The 20,260-nt window shown below is 49.8% G+C and overlaps 8 protein-coding genes across 8 annotated transcripts; 4 read left to right on the forward strand and 4 right to left on the reverse strand.

Annotated features, from left to right (window-relative positions):
• Positions 1-404: 404 nt before the first annotated feature.
• On the forward strand, positions 405-1,377 carry PENARI_c002G10500 (uncharacterized protein; the record flags this gene model as incomplete). Its single annotated transcript, XM_022627853.1, has 7 exons — positions 405-441; positions 548-567; positions 656-690; positions 747-760; positions 845-859; positions 909-1,217; positions 1,268-1,377. The coding sequence occupies 7 exons, from the start codon at positions 405-407 to the stop codon at positions 1,375-1,377; spliced, it is 540 nt and encodes a 179-aa protein (XP_022492957.1).
• A 358-nt stretch (positions 1,378-1,735) lies between these two features.
• Positions 1,736-3,869, reverse strand: PENARI_c002G06876 (uncharacterized protein; the record flags this gene model as incomplete). Its single annotated transcript, XM_022627597.1, has 7 exons — positions 1,736-1,742; positions 1,773-1,936; positions 2,006-3,111; positions 3,162-3,312; positions 3,372-3,402; positions 3,455-3,464; positions 3,515-3,869. The coding sequence occupies 7 exons, from the start codon at positions 3,867-3,869 to the stop codon at positions 1,736-1,738; spliced, it is 1,824 nt and encodes a 607-aa protein (XP_022492997.1).
• Positions 3,870-4,135: 266 nt separating this feature from the next.
• Positions 4,136-5,121, forward strand: PENARI_c002G06310 (aldo/keto reductase; the record flags this gene model as incomplete). Its single annotated transcript, XM_022627565.1, has 3 exons — positions 4,136-4,198; positions 4,244-4,524; positions 4,575-5,121. 3 exons carry the CDS (start codon positions 4,136-4,138, stop codon positions 5,119-5,121), a joined length of 891 nt encoding a protein of 296 aa, XP_022492350.1.
• Positions 5,122-5,690: 569 nt separating this feature from the next.
• Positions 5,691-7,931, forward strand: PENARI_c002G11723 (uncharacterized protein; the record flags this gene model as incomplete). Its single annotated transcript, XM_022627941.1, has 1 exon — positions 5,691-7,931. The coding sequence occupies one exon, from the start codon at positions 5,691-5,693 to the stop codon at positions 7,929-7,931; it is 2,241 nt and encodes a 746-aa protein (XP_022492834.1).
• Positions 7,932-8,314: 383 nt separating this feature from the next.
• On the reverse strand, positions 8,315-10,615 carry PENARI_c002G01702 (uncharacterized protein; the record flags this gene model as incomplete). The annotated part of the gene is made up of 2 exons (XM_022627251.1): positions 8,315-10,548; positions 10,603-10,615. 2 exons carry the CDS (start codon positions 10,613-10,615, stop codon positions 8,315-8,317), a joined length of 2,247 nt encoding a protein of 748 aa, XP_022492734.1.
• Positions 10,616-10,963: 348 nt separating this feature from the next.
• PENARI_c002G03168 (Rab family GTPase) lies at positions 10,964-11,836 on the forward strand (the record flags this gene model as incomplete). The annotated part of the gene is made up of 2 exons (XM_022627347.1): positions 10,964-11,032; positions 11,081-11,836. The coding sequence occupies 2 exons, from the start codon at positions 10,964-10,966 to the stop codon at positions 11,834-11,836; spliced, it is 825 nt and encodes a 274-aa protein (XP_022492977.1).
• Positions 11,837-12,188: 352 nt separating this feature from the next.
• pmt2 (uncharacterized protein) lies at positions 12,189-14,609 on the reverse strand (the record flags this gene model as incomplete). The annotated part of the gene is made up of 4 exons (XM_022627726.1): positions 12,189-12,832; positions 12,895-13,654; positions 13,728-14,411; positions 14,466-14,609. The coding sequence occupies 4 exons, from the start codon at positions 14,607-14,609 to the stop codon at positions 12,189-12,191; spliced, it is 2,232 nt and encodes a 743-aa protein (XP_022492823.1).
• Positions 14,610-15,325: 716 nt separating this feature from the next.
• Positions 15,326-19,997, reverse strand: PENARI_c002G03579 (putative MFS monosaccharide transporter; the record flags this gene model as incomplete). Its single annotated transcript, XM_022627376.1, has 11 exons — positions 15,326-15,720; positions 15,777-16,218; positions 16,318-16,588; positions 16,644-16,837; positions 16,896-17,184; positions 17,261-17,338; positions 17,396-17,552; positions 17,610-17,749; positions 18,676-19,470; positions 19,524-19,672; positions 19,869-19,997. The coding sequence occupies 11 exons, from the start codon at positions 19,995-19,997 to the stop codon at positions 15,326-15,328; spliced, it is 3,039 nt and encodes a 1,012-aa protein (XP_022492779.1).
• Between the last annotated feature and the right edge of the window lie 263 nt (positions 19,998-20,260).

Raw genomic sequence — 20,260 nt, forward strand, 5'->3', positions numbered from 1 at the left:
AGGGGGGTGGGGGGTATAAAAGACATGCTCGCCCTACAATTGGGCCACGGTTCCTGTGAATTTCTCACGACTCTCCGTACATCCGTACATCCAGAGAAAGGAAACGGAACACTCCAGATGTTTTAAGACGTGAAAGTTCACAGCGAGAAAATGAAGAGACAAAGAATGAAGAAATGAAGGAATGAAGAGAGATGGAAAATGGAAAATGCAAGGTGCTAGATCAAGGCCCAAAGCCCAAAGCTAAGCACTTCTCATATACTTCCCCTCCATATCCCAGATGAAAAGTGGTCGGGCGGTCAAGCGAGTAAGCTTGCGGGAAGATTTCTCCCCGCACTACAATTTTCAGGACTCAATTTTTTTTGACTTCTTCACTCTACACTTCTTCTCCAATATTTCTACTTAAAATGGATTTCCCTACCGGACGTGGCGGCTGCTTCAACTGTAAGTCCTTTCCCCCGGTTTCTCTGCTCTGAGCTTGATGCTTTTTCCGGATGACTTGGGATTTTTTCTATTCTTGGCCATTTGTACTGACTTTCTCTTCTCACAGGCGGCGAGGCCTCTCACCAGGTAATTATTACCTTTATTTGAATCTCTATATGGTTTAGACGATTCAATCTATAAAAAAAGAGGCATGAAGCTTATTTGATCATTCTAGGCCAAGGACTGCCCCAAGAAGGGTAATCCCACCTGGTAATCCCTCTTTTCCCGGTTGATATAATGTACAGGCTAATTTGTGTCTTCTATAGCTACAACTGCGGCGGTATGCTTCATCTCTCAGATACTGTCCATGGTTAGATACTTGGACCGGTTGGAACATTGCTAATCAGATCACTTTCCATTTCAGGCCAGGGTCACTTGAGTAAGTCGACGGACTCTCCCATTTCTGGACTTGACTAACATCTCAAAAGGCCGTGAATGCCAGGAACCCGCTAAGGAGAAGTCGTGCTACCGCTGCGGTCAGACCGGTCACCTTTCCCGCGAATGCCCCCAGGGCGGCGACAGCAACTACAGCGGCGGTGGCAGCCAGGAGTGCTACAAGTGCGGACAGGTCGGCCACATCGCCCGTCACTGCCCCCAGGGTGGTAACTACGGCGGCTACGGCAGCGGTTACGGTGGTGGTTTCGGCGGTGCCGGTGGCCGTCAGCAGACCTGCTACTCGTGCGGTGGCTTCGGCCACATGGCTCGTGACTGCACCCAGGGCCAGAAGTGCTACAACTGTCAGTGATTGCCTTTTGTGGATACGAGTATCTACTAATCTCATATTTAGGTGGCGAGGTTGGCCACGTTTCCCGTGACTGCCCTACTGAGGCCAAGGGTGAGCGCATGTGCTACAAGTGCAAGCAGCCCGGCCACGTGCAGTCCGCTTGCCCTAACTAAGGCCTTGCATTGCTGTTCGGTCGACATCTTTCTGCAGTTTCTACGGGATCGGATGACATTTATCTTGCATGCACGAAACGAATTTCTCTTTTTTTCCTGAAAATGTATGATTAGAGATCAACGTCTGGCAGGTTGACATGATCTACCTTATGATGCTCCCCGAGTTTGATTTCCGCGGGTCTTTTGATAACGCGCATAAAATGTGAAGCAGGGGACCCTGCAAATTCTCGTATTTACACCTGGTGCCTTTTGCGCTCATCTCGTAGATTGAAACGGATGTCAACCATATCTTGGTTTGAATGAAATTAATGTTAACGCTTGGTATCCAGATGTGAGATGTGTAGCGCGCATAGCTCGACTACGAGCTGCAGCTACATAGCATAGCCCTCTTGTACTTGGGAACGTCCCCACAGAAGCGCTGTTCCTCTTCTTTGTCGAGGCCCCATTCATCATTAAAGGGATTCAAGGACATTTGCATGACCCTTCCCAGAATCTCTCGGTCTCCTTTGTGTTCAACGCGTTCGATGACCTCATCAAGAATCCATCCTCGAGGCACAAACTAGATCAGAGAAGGGTCAGTCAACCTATACCAGAAGACAAAACGGAACGATCTTCAACATGCTCTTACATTTGGATTGACAGATTTCATCGCCTTTTGCCTTTCCTCGTCATTTTCTGGGCCCCAGTCTTCAAGCACACGAGCTCGCCAGCCATCAAGCCATTTCGCAATGCGTGCTCTCGCTGTGTCATCAGTGTAGCCAATTCCACCGAAACCTTCACTGTGGAAGAAAATCGAGGCTGCTTCCTTCCGGCCTTCTTCGGTTTCCAACTTGGACAGCGGCAACGTAGAGAGCCGGCGGAAAAAGTGGTTGAAGTCCAGCTCGAGGGCCTCAAGTGTGTCCAGCATCTCCGAAAAGAGGTCTTGGAAGTCCGACTCGACTTGGGTCTTCAGTCCTAGCCTCTGGCGCATCAATCGCTTGTATTCGTTCAGGAACACTGCTCTGAACTCCTCACCCGTGCGGTCAATGATGTTCTCCGCACGTGTGACGATTTCTGGTTCAAGATCCTCCGACACGCCATCTTTCACAAAGCTTTCTTCGTCGACTCGGTTTCCAGCTCCAATTAGTTCGCCCAGTGACTCACCAAGTCGAACCAAATTCCACCAAATGATGCTGGGCTGGTTCCGATAGGCATAGCGCAACATGTGGTCATCATGATTCGGGGTATATTGGGGATCGAAGTTGTCCATGAACGCGAATGGACCAAAGTCAAGTGACAAGCCGTAGATGGATGTATTATCCGTGTTGAGCACGCCGTTCATGAATCCGTAGGCCTGCCACGCGGCTACTGTCTTCGCGTTGCGGCGAGAAATTTCTCGATACAGCCTCGCAAATCGATTCTCCTGTATGTCCTGGTGGTCTTGGACTTCGTCCCGGGAGATTCCCCTTGGAGGATTGCCCATCTCCGTGGGAGATTGCTGTTCACGTACTGACACTATGGCAGGAAGAGATTCCCACCCACCAAAGACGTCTTCGGCAACATATGTTGCGAGTTTCCTGATGAGCTCACGATCTCCGCGAACACGAAGAAGATCAAAAGTGCCAATTCTCAACCAAGTCTCGGCAAACCGTGCAACGATTGCTCCAGGCTCAAGACGCTCACGCAATACCTTGGCATTAGGTACAGAGGTGAGTGAGAGTGCACGAGTAGTCGGTATACCAAGAGCGGATAGAGCTAGAGGTTCGTCAGTGGATTGCTCTCGAATTCTCACTGAGGTCATATACCTTCTGAGACCACGTATTCACGGATACTCGATCGGAGGACAGCTTTACCATCCGCGAAACGCGAATACGGTGTTCTGCCTGCCCCTTTTAATTGAAGCTCATATCGCGTGTTGGTGTGCGGGTTGGTGCACTCGAAGAGGCTGATTGCACGCTGATACAAATACCCTTTACGTTAGCCATATAGGCTGCATCATATGCGTGTCAACTTACCCCGTCTCCAAGCTGTCCGGCCCACGAACCGCTATTTGGTGTCAGTTTTAGAATACCACAATGAACCTCTAGCTATGGCTTACAATTGCCACCCTGTACATGTTAGAGTCCATGAACTCGATGATCAGAATACGGATACTTACCTCCATAACACTGGGCCCAAGGGTAAATTCCACCCTTCTCCTCATCCCACCAGAATTCATTCCCTGCGACTAGCGCTTTGAACTGCGCCGTTTGATCTTCACCGGGCTTTAGTCCCAAGTCTTTCATTGCCTTGGGACTAACACCTAGAAGTTCTGGTGCATCTGTCGGCTCCGGGCGGACATAAGTAAACAGTGCTCCTTTGACCATGCGGGGCCCGAGGGTTTCTCTCGGGGCCTTGTGTGAGATTTCTGGAGTCTCAAAAGCAGGATCAGGAGGCAGTTTAGACGTGAAGTTGTTTGATTTTGGCAGCTCAACCAAGGTAACCCCGGCGCCACTGGAAAAATGGGACGCCATCTGGCTCAAACGATTCCGAACTGGTGATCTGAAGTTGGGAAGCATACGAGTTGAGCAAGCGACTAGGTAATTCATGAAGAAACAGGCAGATCGAGCAGAATCGAAAAGAAAAGTGTAGCCCAGGTGCTATGAATGCGAAATGACATAATGTTGGCAATTATTAATCGCGACTTCCCGAGGCATACGCGGTAACTCCCCGCGACTATTTAAGACTTCATGTATATTCATCCTTCTTCTTCTTCTTCTTCTTCATCATCATCATCATTATGGCAGGCACTATTGAGATTATTCCCACATCAGAGCTCAATGACGGTACCTCGGTTCCCGTCGTAAGTGTCTTGCCCTCCTACATGGAGTGTTGCTGATAAATCCAGCTTGGATATGGCACCGGCACCGCCTGGTATAAGACGTCGAGAGACAGTGGTACCAACCGTGACTTGGTCGATTCAATCAAGGCGGCAATCAAACTAGGATACCACCACCTCGACGGAGCTGAAGTCTACAAGACCGAGGAGGAACTCGGATTGGCAATTAAAGAGAGCGGTGTCCCTAGAGAGAAACTCATCGTGACGACCAAAGTCATTACCAATATCGCTGATATTCCTCGGGCCATTGACACCAGTCTACAAAAGCTCCAACTTGATTACGTGGACCTGTTAGTCAATCTAGACGAGTGCGATGGACCTGAATTGACGATGATTTTAGGTACTTAATCCATGCTCCGTTCTTTGCAATTACCGAGGCCCAACTCCAGGCTGCCTGGGCTGCCATGGAACAAGTCAAGGAATCTGGAAAGGCTCGCTCCATTGGCGTATCGAATTTCCTGCAGAGTCATTTGGAAACCATACTCAAGACTGCCAAAACTGTGCCATCTGTGAACCAGATCGAGTTCCACCCGTACCTCCAGCATGGAAATCTGGTTTCTTTTCACGAGAGCAAAGGCATCAAGACTGTCAGTTACTCTGGCCTGACACCGACTACTCGTGCTAAAGGTGGGCCTCTGGACCCTCTGCTTACCTCCTTGGCGACCAAGTATGCCGTCAGTGAGGCAGAAGTCTTGCTGCGCTGGACTATTGACCGTGGCTGTGTAGCCATTACAACCAGTGGCAAAGAGTCGCGCATGAGCAGCTATCTCCGTGCGCTGACGTTCAAGCTAACACCTCAGGAGGTCGAAGAGATCTCGAAGATTGGCGAGCAGAAACATTACCGAGCATTCTGGCGGGAGAAATATGCGGAAGATGATCGATCATAGACTATCAAGATCAATACAATACAATAGCAATAGTATCAACTATATCAACAACATGAAGTCATAATTATACCAATACCAACAATATACCATCTCCATGGCTCAATTGATGGATAGATCAAGAGCAATGGAACAATACAGTACAATACCCCCGTATTGATAAGATAAGCACCGGCCCGTCACGTACGGACCGTACTCCATCTCCAGTTCCTTTGAATCGGGGACATCTCCCACCTTTATTATCCTCTCTTTCTTGCTTCTTTTCCCTTTGTGGCTTACTTCTTGATTCTCTTTGTCTTTTCCATCCCTTCATTGTGCTCGATCTCCCAGGGTTATGGGATCACTCCCCCCACGCGCAAGAGTAATAGGATGCCCTGATTATTCGTTCTCTCAAGGCCCGCTCTTGTCTACTCTCCTTCGCTTGACTCGATGCTTTGACCACCATTCGGTAACTCGTCTCGTCGACTGGGTGGAAGAACAAAGGACTCGGTGACACGCTTCGGCTTAGCCTGTGAAGCGCGTTTGATACTGGCATCTTTGGTGGAGGAAGTTGCGAAACTCTGCGCACTGCCATGTCGGTGAACGAGAACCGCTATACTCAAAACACCACGAACCCCCGAGCTACAAGCTCTCCTACCTTAGACCACGAAGCGCTTGACCAACGATTGAAGCGCCTTTCCGAAGAAGTCCTTCCGTCCGTACCTTACCTTCTCACTCTTCCTACCAATTCGCCTTTTCGACAGGGGAACCGGTGCGAGAACCATTGGGCGGTAGGGCATGACAGACCGTTCCGTCATCAAGAGCAAGAACTTCAGTATATGACCTTCCTGGCACATCACAATACGGATTCGCTACTTGTCGCTGTTGGGGATTGGTCAGATGAGACGGGGCGCATGATGGACGATCGACCAACGGCCCCAAGCACCACAGAAAATCCAAGGGAATCAGTGGTCAGGAAGAAGATCAGTCTCAAGGATTACAAGAATCAGAAGAATAACGGTCCCATCGCATCTCCTCTGGGCCCCGAACCAAGTAGCCGCAGTACATCAGACTTGCCCCAATCCGAAGAAAAACGACAGACAACAGGTTCGGAACCACCCAAGAACCCTGATAGGGCAGAGGCACCACAAATGCCACTAAGGTCTGACACGCGCCTTTCTCCTGAAAGGCTGGGCCAGAAACGGCCATCTGGCTCGGACCATGAGCTCCTCAATCCTCGAGGGACCAAAGATCCTGCAACCCATTCTCCCAAAAAGCCGCGTCTATCTCCTGGTAAAGAAACGCGCCGAGACCCCAGCCCTTCGAAATCGCACTCTCCCAAGCTCCCCGCGCTTCTCTCGCCCACCCTCCCACCAACCTCAAGTGGCCCCAAGCTTCCACGTTTGTTGTCTCCTACACTGCCGCCAGACATTGAAAAAGAACTGGCCCGCCTCGAGGATCCTTCACCACAACACAATAGCCGACCAGGTGCGGCAGAACAGGTATTACCTGTGAAAGATTCAAATATCCATGATCATCCAAAGGACAATGCTCGGCCTAGCGCACCCAAGACACAACTCATTGCCAAACTGAGATACGGGAGAGCGAATAGGAAACGGGTTGAGGCTTTGCTCAAATTTTCTGGTAAAATGAAAACGCATCGGTCAGATTCGCCAGTCAGCCAGGATACCGATCGCGACGACACCTCCAATTCCAGGAAGAAGGGAGGGGAAACGAGTTTATTCCGCGGGAATGTTCTGTCTGGGGGTTTGAAAAATAAGACCAAGCACGAGACCGACGAAGCCCTTGGTCCTCATGATAGTCGCTCAAGGGAGCCGAAAGGTCTCACGGAAAAAGCCCGAACTCCCGTCTCACAGCCATCTGTGGCTTCCCATGCACACGAAAAAAATAAACCCGCTGCAACCACGCCGAGAGACCGCAAGACGTCTGCCTCACGCCAGATTGACCTCGGAGAGAGTGATGGCAAAACACCCTCTCATCCTGCTAACAAACGACATTCCGTTGACACTGGGATAGTTGCGAAAGCATTTCCATCTCAGTCTGATAATCGATCGCGTGAGCGCCGAGCCTGGCGGGATGAGTGGCAAAAGTTTTCAACCATCGGCCGTGAGTTGAAACATGCCGCGGACCGACACAACGCCAAAAATGGAGCCTCTTCGGTGGATGAGAAGCTCGCTGCTGTGACTGCCATTGAGGCATTGCTGTCCTTCATTCTAGCCTTTGTGGCGGACGATCAGTCCAAAGCTGTATCACGCCAAGTTGGAGACTCCTCGACATGGCTGTCTATCGTGCCATACTGGAAGGTGGTAAAGAAGCTGACTGCGCCCTATCCGGCGCTATCAAATCTTTGCTTACTGCTTGGTGCCGTCTCATTTAATGCTATCCACGCACTTGATCTTGAACGTCTCGCCATAAGCCCAATTCCTGGGGACCATACTCCAGTGCCCACACCTGGAAGTGACGGCAACGCGGTTTTGTCGGACGAAAACAGAAAAGCCAGGAAAGAGTTCTTGGATCTGAAGAACCGTCTTCCTGAGTGCTACAAAGAGTCTCAAAGATTGTGGCTGGAAGGCACACGTGGCCTCTCTGAAGATATCCTTGCCCGTGAGTTTCCTACGAGCTGGTCTCAACGATCTCGAAATTACTCAGAGCGAGGTCGAGCATCACTCAAAGCTGGCGATTATTCCGGGAGCTATTTCCTGCCACTAGGTGGTACGACTCCCCCCATCGAAGTGGTTCGTTTTGGGGGGTCCCTACTCAAAGAATGGTGCTCGAAGGAACGGGTGGATTGGAATGGGCGTCTCGGTCTCTAACTTATCCCTCATCTTCTACAGTCTCCATGCTGGCTCATCATGGCATCTTGATAGATTTTTTCTATCTTTTCCCGTGCTTTTCCTTTATCCCTTCATGATACCACGAGCCCTGGATTTCATGTAGCTATTTGCAATTCGAATACCACAGGGCATGCAATCTACTGATCAATTCCCCTGCCAAGGCGAGGTGCTTGAGTGTGTTGTGTAGATTAGAAGTAAATCTGTAAAGGAAACCGGCTCGTCAATTCCTCCGAATTCAATGTCGCTAATATATGGAATGGAAATATCATAATCGCTCAAGTGTACAGAGAAATTGTGCAAATGTCATCATGATCGTGGAAACAAATGCGTCGCCCAGAGCTTATAAAAAATGATAACTTGACCTAAACCTCCTGGTACTCGGGGCCGAAACGGGACTGCGAGTCGCCAAAGAGCCAGCCAGCCTCACGGCAATATCGAGCCTCTCGGCCATATATGCCAACCTCACTGGCCCAGCAAATCACGGCCGCGTCGACAATATCAGCAATGACACCTTCCATCGCACCCAGTATGGTCCATCCAATCGTTCCAGCAATGAGACCGACCACATAGGCATAGAGACTGCCACGAATTGTGCCACCACTAGCAGAAGTTGTCAGGCTCCTAGCAGTGGTCACCCAGCCGCCGAAACCCAGAGCCAGCGACATCATGAAACGGGTAGCATAAAGAATCAGCTTGGAAAGTCGATAGGACAGAAGAGACGCCGAGTTCCCGGAAGGATAGGAACGGGAGCGTAAAGAAGTCGAGGCGGCTGATGGGGCAAGCACGGTCATTTGACTTAAGCCTCGCGATGAAGCAGCAAGTGGCTGCGAATGGATAGCGGCGTAGGTGAGTGAAAGCGGGTTGGTCAAATAAGTAATAGGTGTGGGAACAAGTGAATAGGCAAATAGACTGATTAGTGAGGAGATTCGACCTGGTAGCAATAGAAGCGGAAGTCGAATCAATAGCCCCAAAACTCTGGATAGCGAAATCGTGCCAAAGAGAGTTGTCACAGCATGGACGATGGCTGCCTGGACAATCTGCCTCGAGGTTGGTGCAGGTGTAGTCAAGCGGTGGAAATACCACTGGCTTACCGTTGCGGCGGTGACAGCACGCTGGATGCCTGCAATGACGCCGACTGACCACAGATAGACTATGACAAAATAGACGCCAAGCCACCAGCTGCTCAAGTCGATAATGAAAGATCTCGGGCCAGCGTGACCGCCTAGGAAGACGCGAGTGAACATCAGCATCCAGATCCATGTCCAGGACACCACGCAAACCATGGCCCCTAGACCAAGAGCAAGCAGCTCGGGATTGGCAGCCAAAATTCGACAAGCAAATTCAAGAATACCTATCGCCTTCCCGATAGATTGACGGCCATGGACAACATTGTATATCCACATCGTGGCCATTAAGAAAGGAAAAGCGGAGCCCCATCTCATCGCTTTGTCTTGTATACTTGATCCAAGCCATGGTCCCTTGAAACTTGAGATAAAAGGGTACAAGGAAAATGAGAATAGGATGACCGGAACAGCGACGATGATCACGTGGACTAGGAGTCGCACATAAGACCTTAACAAGGCTAACCAGAGAAGAGAGACAAGAACCGATACAATAGTATAGATTCCGAGGAGAAAGAAGGACCCATGGACGGTCATGTATATTGTATCGCCCCATTTCGATTTGTCTCCAGATGGGGTAGATGTGTGAAGATACACAAGGAATGCAGAGGCAAACAGTCCAGCGAGAGATATCAAGAACAGCTGGCCCCAAAATGCATCATGAACTATGGTTTCTGAGGCCAGAGGAGATACCGAGGCTGGAAATGAGCTTGTCGAGCTGGGTGGTCGTGGGACATCTTGCGATAGGAGACCGGCCTGTTCAGTAGGCCCCAAAGGGCTGATCCCGGAGATGTCCCTCGTTGAACCTCGCTCTCTAAATCGTTGAATGGGTGGATCGCGGCCACCGGGACTGGGTGGCACCTGGTCCTCCTCAGCGTCGGCTCGTAAAGAATCCTCAAGACCGACATCGACCAGATGGCCTCGGACCTTGCTACTGCTGGGGCTAGTTTGAGATCCATGGCCATGCTCTGCTACCTCTTCCACGGGCTCAATCGGAAAAGGGCGGGCAGAAGCAACGCTCTTCTCACCACGCCATGAACTTTTGATTCCTTTCCCGTTACCAGGACGGTCATCATACGGTGAATGCCCCTCATCGAATCCTTCTGAACGTTCAGAATCATCAAGTTCCGAGGAGTTCTTCAAGTTGCTGTCACCAAACTGCCTCCTTGATCGTTGTAAGGCGTAGAAATCCGCTATTTCCCGCTCACGTTCCGTCTCGTCATCTTCTTCTCGAAATTCATCGGTGGCACTGAAAAAGAGGGGAGCTTGGGCCGGACCACGGGAAGCAAAGGCGAAATGAGAGGTTTGAGATGTACCAGGTCGATATGGATCACTTGGCCGTAGGAAAGACCGCGACGAAGGATGACGTGGGTTCCCTTGATGTTGTTGATTGGGGCGACTACGGCCCGTTCTTTGAAGGTCATCCGGGCTAGACGCTACCCTCGACTGTGACTGGGCAAGGAAGCGTGAGGCATCTAGGATGAAACGTTAGCCATGCATTTCAGAACTCAAGGTCTCCTGGTTCCTACATTCAGAGAACATGGCCTGCTGTCGCAACAACAGAAAATACGGTGAGCGGACCGGAGATGTTCACAGCTCACCAGGGAAGACAATAATCAAGGGGTTATAAGAGGAGGGGAGAGAGAGAGAGAGAGAGAGAGAGAGAGAGAGAGAAACAGAGTACAAGGCTTGATATTTGAGGTAAAATCTAGGGAAAGGGAGAAGAAAACCCCAAGGACGTGTGAAGTCTACGATAGGACATGGGTCACGCAGCTGATGAAAGCGTCATACGGGCACGTCAGGCTTGATAGATGACTCAGCTGATAATCACCTTTCAACTACATTGCCATCTCCGCTTTCTTTCTCATCTTCTCTTGATCTGCTCTCTCCATGTCACAGCCATGGGACTATATTGCTAAGCTTGTCTGCATTGGTGACTCTGGCACTGGCAAGTCCAGTGTATGTACCTATCTCTTGACGTTACGAGCTGCACTAACCAAACAGTAGCTCACCATCCGACTTTGTGAAGGCCGCTTTTCTCCATCGCATGATGTCACTATTGGGGTCGAGTTCGGATCGCGGATCGTGCCAGTTGGTCCTCCGGCCTCACTAGAGCTAGAGCTTGATGGGCTTTCTCCTGGGTCGCCTCCGGCAGGCGATACACCAAATGCGCCAACCGCCTCCGGTCTCCCTACTCCGCCACGAAAGCCACAGGACCCTCCCAATCAGAAACGCATGAAACTTTCCTTGTGGGACACCGCTGGACAGGAGACATACAAGTCCATCACACGCTCGTATTTCCGAGGTGCTTCCGGCGCGCTTCTAGTGTTTGACATCTCTAGACGATCAACTTTCATTTCCTGCACCCAGTGGCTTCAAGATCTACGGCAAATTGCTGAAGATGGCATCGTGGTGATCCTGGTCGGTAACAAGACTGATCTGACTGGGGCAGATTCTGGGTCAAATCAAAGGCAGGTTCCCCAGCAGGAGGCTGAAGAGTGGTGTCGTATGAACAATGTGGTCCGCTATATCGAAACGAGTGCCAAATCTGGGGATGGTGTTGAGCGCGCGTTTCTGGAAGTTGCTGAGAGAATCTATCGCAACATTGAAGCCGGGAAATATGACCTTAATGACCGGCGAAGTGGGGTGAAAGGATTCGGCGCCTCGGGGGGAGCAAACGCAGGGGTGCCTAGGACCGTAACTTTGGGGGTGGACGACGCCATGCGCAAAGGCGGCAATGGTTGGACTGGGGGATGCTGCTAAATCCGGTCTGCGGGAATCAGAGTCGGCACCAATGTGGAATATCCACAACATGCGCATCTGGCTGAATCAAAATAAGCATCTGCCTTGCACAGAGGCCACCTTGAACATTGTTGAATTACTGCTCATCTAGCGTCACTACTAGGGAGATATATGCTTAATCTCTAATGGCATCTTCATTGCATTTTTCCGTCAAACCATGTACCACTAAAGGAGAGGCAAAAGGAAAGTAGAATTATCTGTGTTGATACAAGAATCCACGTAGGCGTTAAAATCCATTGAGAGCCTGAGGGTAGTCAACACCACCAATCAAGCAAAGAGCACATGCGTGGGGATTGTTCTGGAAATCCCACGCTTAGTTCGAAATTTTCCATCCGGGCAACCAACGCAAGTGAGTCCATTGCTGGTTAGAGCCCTCCATTCCAAACACAATGGCTCGGAAATGGACGAACAGCCCAATGATTACCACATAGAGCAACGCATACAATGCCGCAGCGAATCTAGGATTCATCCTGCGTGTCACCCAATCAACGCAAAATCCAAAGGTCAGGATTGCGTAATAGAGAGCCGGGTAGTAGTGATGGACGTAAGTGACACGCGCCATGATAATGAAGGGAAGATAGTGCAAAACCCATCCAATGGCCGGGTACAGGCCAGAGTAGTGAATATGACGGATATCCTCGTCGCTCAGGTCTTTGAAACCTCTCTGCCAGCGCAGAATGTGCCAAAGGAAGAGAAGGCCGAACCCGCCAAGACCAGCAGTACTTGCCCAGTAGACGAATGGGTTTCCAAGAAGATAGTACTTGACCACGTTGTCGTCCCAAGAGCACATGCGCAGGCCAACATTGAGAATTGGCCATTGCCAGAACTTTGATGCCAAATCATCCTGCTTATCGGGGTCAGGAACCAGGGCATTATTGGAAGTCATCATAGCCACATTCAGATGGATGAAGTCCTTCAAGAAAGGCGATTTATAAGAGCCAGGGTCACCAGGAGGCACTATATACAGTCAGTAAGTCCTGCTGGGCTCGCGAAGTGTAGGGCTTAGATCTGTAACGTACAGCGTTCATTGGTATGAGACTCAACGTTCCAGTGGGTATATACGTCACTAGGTTTGTTCTCTTTGGTACAAGTTGTTTCAATCTGTTTGAAGCCCCACTGGGGTAGATTGACGTTTCCTGCCCGTAGATAGCATCCTAGGACTGGATGGCGGAGCCGGAATGCCGTTGTTAGCGTTCGAATTCTAGACCGGTCTCTTGATGCAACATCATCAACGACTTCCACTTTCCAGTGGTCTTTATCGTCGCCAATCGTAATGTTTCCATAGGAAGACACTTCATGATGAGACTTGGTGATTGGTGCAGGGATAGCATGAGAATGCAGGTTGCGACCAGTCTGACCGTGGATAAGGCGAATGACATCGCCGTCGCCAACAAAGCGTAGATCAGCAGTGGCATCATAGTCGGGTTCCTGTCGATTAGGGTAGATAAACCAATCATTGTTCGCATCTTTGTGGTGGTAACAAGTGACCTGTTGCTGCATAGATCCCTCCGGGAAAGTCTGGACATGGGAGTGCAAGAGTCCTCCTCCATATCCCATGTTCTTGAGAGTGATACGCGATCCAATTGCAAGCTCAAGAGGACTATCCCTACCGACCTCGGTGCCTCGCAGGTTGGCTTGGAAGAGTGAGCTCATCTGGGCATCACCTGGACCACTGTTTGCTAGCACCAAAAAGTGCAGGTAGAAAGAAAACATGTAAACCAAAATTGGAATCACAATTAATCCCACAACACGAGCGACTAGATGCTTTGCAAGAACCGTCTGTCAGGCGCATGACGTATTAGTTTGCTACTCGATGGAGACGTGAAAGAGCCAAGTGATAGCCGGTACTCACCTGAGGCATCTTCAGGTCGCCAAATTTATTCCACAGGTCATCAACAGTGTACAGACCCACAAGAGCAGTGCAGAAGAAACCGACCCATTTAACACTGCAGACGCAGCCAATGCTCAGACCAGTCAGACAGAGCCAGGTGTACCATTCCAGCGAAAAGCTGTCACGTTGCAAGCGATGGAACCTCGCCCAGCACATTGTTGTGGTAAATGTGAAGCAGAGTAGCATAGAGTCAAGAAGGATAAACCGAGAGATTGTCGCATAAGAGTTCTCAAATAGCACCATCAAACTGATAAGCCATACGGCGGCTCGGCGAAGGTTCAATTCCCGGGCAGTGTAGTAGGCCAGGGGAACACAAATGATACCAAAGGCAGCATTGAAGGCTCGCATAAAGGTGTAGTTCACATCCTCTGGATACTTCTCGCCAGATTTGAACTCAAAGGATCCATTGTAACCAGCAAGATAGCCAGACAATCCAACTAGCATCTTTCCCAGAGGTGGGTGAACATCGAAGTAGAACTCGCGTTTGAGGTAGTGGGATCCGAATTTACCGAAGTGAGCTTCATCCCACGTGACAATGTTGGAGCGTCCGATTCGATACAGGCGAGTGAAGAGGGCGAGAGCTGTCAAAATGATGGGAGCAATGATCGGCTCCCAGCCAGCAAGCACATGGAGGAATGAGGGGGACTGTCCAATAGGTTTAATAAGAAAGATATCCCAGCAGCTAAGGGTCAATCTTACCTGGGGGCTAGATTTCTTCGTGTCTTCATCGGCAGTCTCACTTAGAGACGCCGAGTTGCCTTTGCCAGCACCAGGGACATTTCTCCGACGCAGGTTAGAGTCCTGTTTGGCGGCTGTGCTCACAGCAGTGTCTAGCGCTGCCATATTACGCGCTGGACTAGTTCAGCCAACCGAAGCTGTGCTCAACAGATGCAGCCGGGAGGGTAAGAGAGAGAGGGCGAGAAAGAGACAAGAGGCGTGACAATAGTCGGGAGTAAAGAGGATGGTTCAAGGGAACATGTCCATTCCCGGGGTAAATGAGTGGTAGGGCTGGAGCAAAGCTAGCGGGATCGCCGAAAGCAATGCTAGAGTAAATCAAACAGTAAATAAGAAGGGAAAGAAGTGGAAAGGAAAGGAGAAGGGAGAATGGCAGAAGAGAGAGAGAGAAGAGGTGTTCCGTGGCCTCAGGATAAACAGTCCACTTTTAGCCCGAGGGGCCGTTTTCAGAACGTGGCCCTTCCTCCTGTCTTCCGTTCACATTCTTCTCTGCATTTACACTTTATGTGTTATTAATCGATGAAAATGGACGAATCTCATATTTTTAGCTCTAGACCAATTCAGGGGTACATATATATGTACTGTAACATTCGAGTTCTTTACGACCTATTTTACTCAGATTGTACACATCCTCTATCAGTTACAAAACCTGTATACCAGAATCCAAACTGACATATGGCAATGCAAAGGGATGAAACAAAGACAACTCAGATATATACCGGCATCACAGAAGTATTAAAGGAGAGACGAAGCATGCTACCAAGAGGTGGCTGTTTCACTTCACCTACCCGCTGACCAGGGCAAGAGATTGACAGCATTAAGTTTCATTGCTCATCTCCCTCTCCTTGCTCTAGGCGCCGATACTGACTGCTGCTAGCTCCAGGGCCTGATCCACGGTTTCGGTTGACCATGCTCGAGATCCAGCCACCAATGCCCTCATCTCGAGCATTGCTCTGCCGCGAGTTTGAGCGCCCACGCTTGCTGGGGCCTTCCTGGTTCAGTGTCGGCGGGTCAATGTCTAAACCAGGAATGGCATTTTCTGTGCTAACTTGGCCATACTGTCGGCGTAGGTCAAGCGAGGGAACGGGTGATCCAGCACCCATCAGCGACCCTCGTTCACCTTGCGTGGCGGGTGTAGGCATGGCAGTAGAAGCGTCGCCAAATAAGATATTCATATCTTCTAGGCGAACCCCACTCGTTTCGGGATACAGGAAGTAGACTAGGAACAGTTCAGCTTCATGGCCCCTGTCAGATGTTTGATGGGTAGGTTCTTACCTAGCACAAAACTGCATGCGCAAAAGAATGCGTGGACCAAGTAGAGCCGCCACTTTATAGCAGCCTGAAGGACCGGGGTGACTTCACCCACAAGCCAATTGAATGCCCAATTTGAAGCAGTGCTCAAGCTTGCACCCTTGGCACGAATGCTCAAAGGCAGAATCTCGGGTGGGTATAGCCATGGAATTGGGCCCCAGGATGCTCCAAATGCTGCATTGTAGACCATGACGAATATGACTGTGAGGGTTGGAGTTGCAGGGATCTCAATGTAAATGAAATAAGAGATCAGAGACAGGGAAATGATCATGGCCACGGCACCTGAAAGAAGAATGGGTCGCCGACCCCAACCATCCACAAGATACCATGGCGGTACAGTAGACAACAGATATGAAATACCATTGATTCCAGTCATGAGGATTGCATCTCGCCCCGCCCAGCCAGCCTATAGTAAATACGCGTCAGCATAAGTTAGAATAGGGCCCCTTGCCTCTTGGCAAAGTCCGTGTGGGCAGATCTGCAGAGCGGCAGAGGATATTCATACCGATTCAAACACGAGAGGTGCATAGTATGAGATGACGTTGATTCCATTGAGCTGGGCAAGCGCTTGAGCAGACATTGCGATCAAAACACGCTTGCGATACCGATGAAACATATCAGAATAGGATCGCTCGCCTTCCTGTCGCTGGACAAGGACATTCATCTTGATCTCACGATACTCTTGGCGTGCCTTGTCACTAAGTAGGTCGCCTTCGCCATAGAGATTAGCAATCACCACCATGCCCTCTTCGTCATGGTCATTGTCGAGAAGCCACCTGGATGGAAGGCTCATTAGCGTGGAAGGGAGAGGCATATTTTGTTTCGGCTCACCTAGGTGATTCACAGATGATCAAGCTACCGAAGCCAAGTAAAGCACCCATGATGCACTGGAAAAGCAGCGGGAGGCGCCAGGAGTAGTCGTTGTCAATAAAGCTACAAAAGTAATCCACCCACACGCTGGTTGCATATCCAGCTATATTTCCGGTGAATTCAATGCAAGCAAGTTTGCCACGGTTGTGAGGAGGCTGTGTATTGATCAGCATATCGGAAGTAGAAGATGAGGAAATAAGAAGAGGGTAATACCGAAATTTCAGACTGATAGACTGGTACAATAGTAGAAAGGGCACCAACGCCGAGACCAGCAATAACACGACCAACCATCATCATTGGGATGCCTGTTGCAAATGTCTGGAAAGCACCACCAACAAAAAACACAATGGAGCCATAGAGAATGGTCCTTCGACGACCAATCATATCACCGACTCGTCCCACAAGTAGAGATGATATAAAGGCGCCAACTTCAAGGACTGCAACTACAGTACCAATGGTAGCCCGAGAGGGCTGGTCGAAGTAGTCTTTGAAGTACCAGCCACTGTGCTTGTTAGCTACACTCTGACCAGACATAGTGGAATAATAGCCGAGAGCTAGAGCAGAAGGGGCACACGAACGTTATGATTCCAGACATCACACCCTGGTCATACCCAAAAAGGAATACACCCAGAGAGACAAACACACTGGTAAAATAACTAAACGCATACCAGAGTCAGCGAGGCTGGTACAATGTGTTCATCTCCAAGACTTACAGTAGTGGTTTACCGACTAAGCCATGTATTTGGGCGTTTTGCCCACTTCTGGGTGACATTATTGTTGCCAGCACACGTTCAGCTCTTGAAATATGCCGCGGAGGAGGAGTTGGTATTCGTATTTTCTCGATGTCGATTCCAGACCGTTCGTTTTCGTCTGAATGATAATGTACGTGCCTCTGTTTTCTTCGCCCTCTTCCGCCTAGAAGCTCACGGTCCAAGGATTTGCGAAAGTGATCCTGGAGCGGATCCTCGGCAAACTGCTCGGCGAGGTCGCCGGTATCTGGCCAGATAGAGAAGCCAGACTCGACCGAGCGAGCAGACGAGCGGGAAGATCGTCGGCTGCCTTTTTCACTGGCGGACTCTAGCACAGCTGATTGTGGGAGGGAATCGGAGTATAGGGTACGGAGGGGTATGCTGGAGGCGCGTGGGGAGGAAGTGGTTGGAATGATGGCGGTGACGGGCTGATCTCAGCCCTTGAACCGGGAAAAAGAATGTCAGGGAACTATGGAACTATATCGATAAGAGTTCCAGGGTTTCTCCGCAAGGAGCCAGAGATGTACTAGTCGCAATAGGGCGACGCCACTTGGGCGATGCTGTAAAGGCAAGTCGCACGGGATCGACGCAAGATGACGGGTTTCAGGGTGGTCAGGCGGAGATCCGGGAGAGAGGGGGTGCGTTTGGGCTTCTCTCCAATACAAAAGAATACCCGAGTTCAGATGACTATGATCAAGTGATGAAGGTTTTTCTATCAAGAGAATAGGGGGAGAAAGCAAAAGGAAAAGAGCTGGGAATAATAGGGGAGACCTCGTATATGAACGCATACGTATTGAATCTCTCTAATCCGGGGAGGGATCGACGGTTTCGTTACTATTTATGGAATCCGCCTATCCTCCATACAACCTCATGTGTTTTTACCACAGAGTAGATAAATGGATATATGTACCTTGTAGACTTCGTCCTATTGGAAATTCAAAGAAAATCTAGCCGGAATCTTACTTTCGGTGATTAACGTGAGACAAGGTCCAACAGATGATTACTACGGCCTCGTTCACGAAATACACTGGTTGATAAATTTCATATTTATATGCCTGGAGATGAAAACAGGGTATCATATATAGCTACATGCAATCGCGAGTCTATTTAACATGTTCATGTTTCAAAGATCGTTTCTGAAATGTAAGATCCAATCAAGGATTTGGCATGGAGGGTATTCCTAATTGAGAAGAATGTCATATCCATCACTCTGGATGTGGACAGCATCCGCCAGACTAGCATACCGTCGGCGGACCAACTCAAAAATCACAAGACCAGCACTGGTGCTAGGAACTTGGCGAATCGAGCTCCCAACAAAGCCACGGAACAGCCAGGGGCGCCAGCCCCCAGCCCGCTTGGCCTTTCGCTCACACCTTTTGAAGGTCTCTTGGTAGGCGTGGTAGTAGAGTTGCATCATTTTTTGCCGCGAGGGGATGAGGCTGGCGTGGTGATCTAAATACTCCAGTCGACCTAGATGAAGGTCTTGGATCCTGCTTAGAGGGTGTTGTATAGCTTGCTGGGCAATCGATGCCACAACACCCGCCATCATTAGGAAGCAAGGCTCCAGGGAATAGTGGGGTTTGATGAGTGGCACTCCACGGTCGCTGGACCCTGACGATGGAAACATGTCCACATGCTCAGATCGTAGAGACCCGTAGTACCAAGTAACGAAAGAATAGTAGGATTGTGACTTGATATACTCAAACGAGGAGAAGAATATGGCATATCCAAGGGAATCTCGCAGAAATGAAAGACTCCAGCCTGCAAATACCCCGCGCGGGCCGATTTGTTTGAGCTTATGATGGCCATAATGCCACATGCTTCGATACTGGCCCTTTAGCATATCATTCGTCTGTAAGCGAACCTGCAAGGCATCTAGAGGGGCAGCAACAATCGATTGGATGGTCCCAGCGGTAAACCCAGAAGCAAATGTTGCCAAGGGAGGAGCTGGGGGCCAGACTCGCTTGACCCCCTGAGACACAGGTTCGTGCAGAGCCCCCAAAACCTGGAGATAAGACGTGTAGAGGACCGCGCCAACCCTGTTGGCATTACATTAGAGTCTTAAACATATGAAGTGATATAATTGACTCACCCTGCATTTGCCATCAAAGGTGGTAGGACTTGATTGGGGATAAAGCGCCAGCCATATGTCCGTACAGCATGGAGCAACAACCCCGGGGTTGTCGTATGAAGAGACCATTTGCCTTCGGCAACACGAGGATTCACAGCTCTTGCAAAGGCCTGTTTCAATAAGAAGACATCAAGAGCTAGTGATTAGTTGATCGAACCTCTGACCTATTGCGGATTGTTGGAGGAAATAGATACCATATAACTAAGGTATGTCAGTGCATCCACCACCACGAAGATCCATAGAGGTCACGTACTCAACACGCGTACGAAAAAAAGCTTTAATTGGTGCTCTGAAATAGAAAGCTACCATCTGCGCACTAAGAGCCCGAACACCCGCAGCAGATGCACCCGTGGCTGCATCGTTTCGAGAAATCCGCCGTGGATTTCCCTGCTCACCAAGATGGGGCTCAAGAATTGGAGATATAGAGGACGTCATTGTTCACAGCCGCTCATAGGCCCAAAAAACCCAACGCAAGGAGGAGAGGGAGAGTGAGAGCTTTCTTTCTCAGTGAGATTTAATCACTATCGACAATAATTCAATAGGGCGTAGGCGGAGAAAGAATGGCAGCATCAGAGGTGTTTATATCCAAGTCGAAGAACCAAATGAAAGCTTACACATGACATTTTGGCCTGCAAATAGAGGGAAAGAAGGTGAAAGGTCAACAAAGGACTGAACAAGCACAAGTGATCAAATAGATC

Source organism: Penicillium arizonense (genome assembly GCF_001773325.1).
Source record: "Penicillium arizonense strain CBS 141311 chromosome Unknown PENARI_contig002, whole genome shotgun sequence".
NCBI lineage: Eukaryota > Fungi > Ascomycota > Eurotiomycetes > Eurotiales > Aspergillaceae > Penicillium > Penicillium arizonense.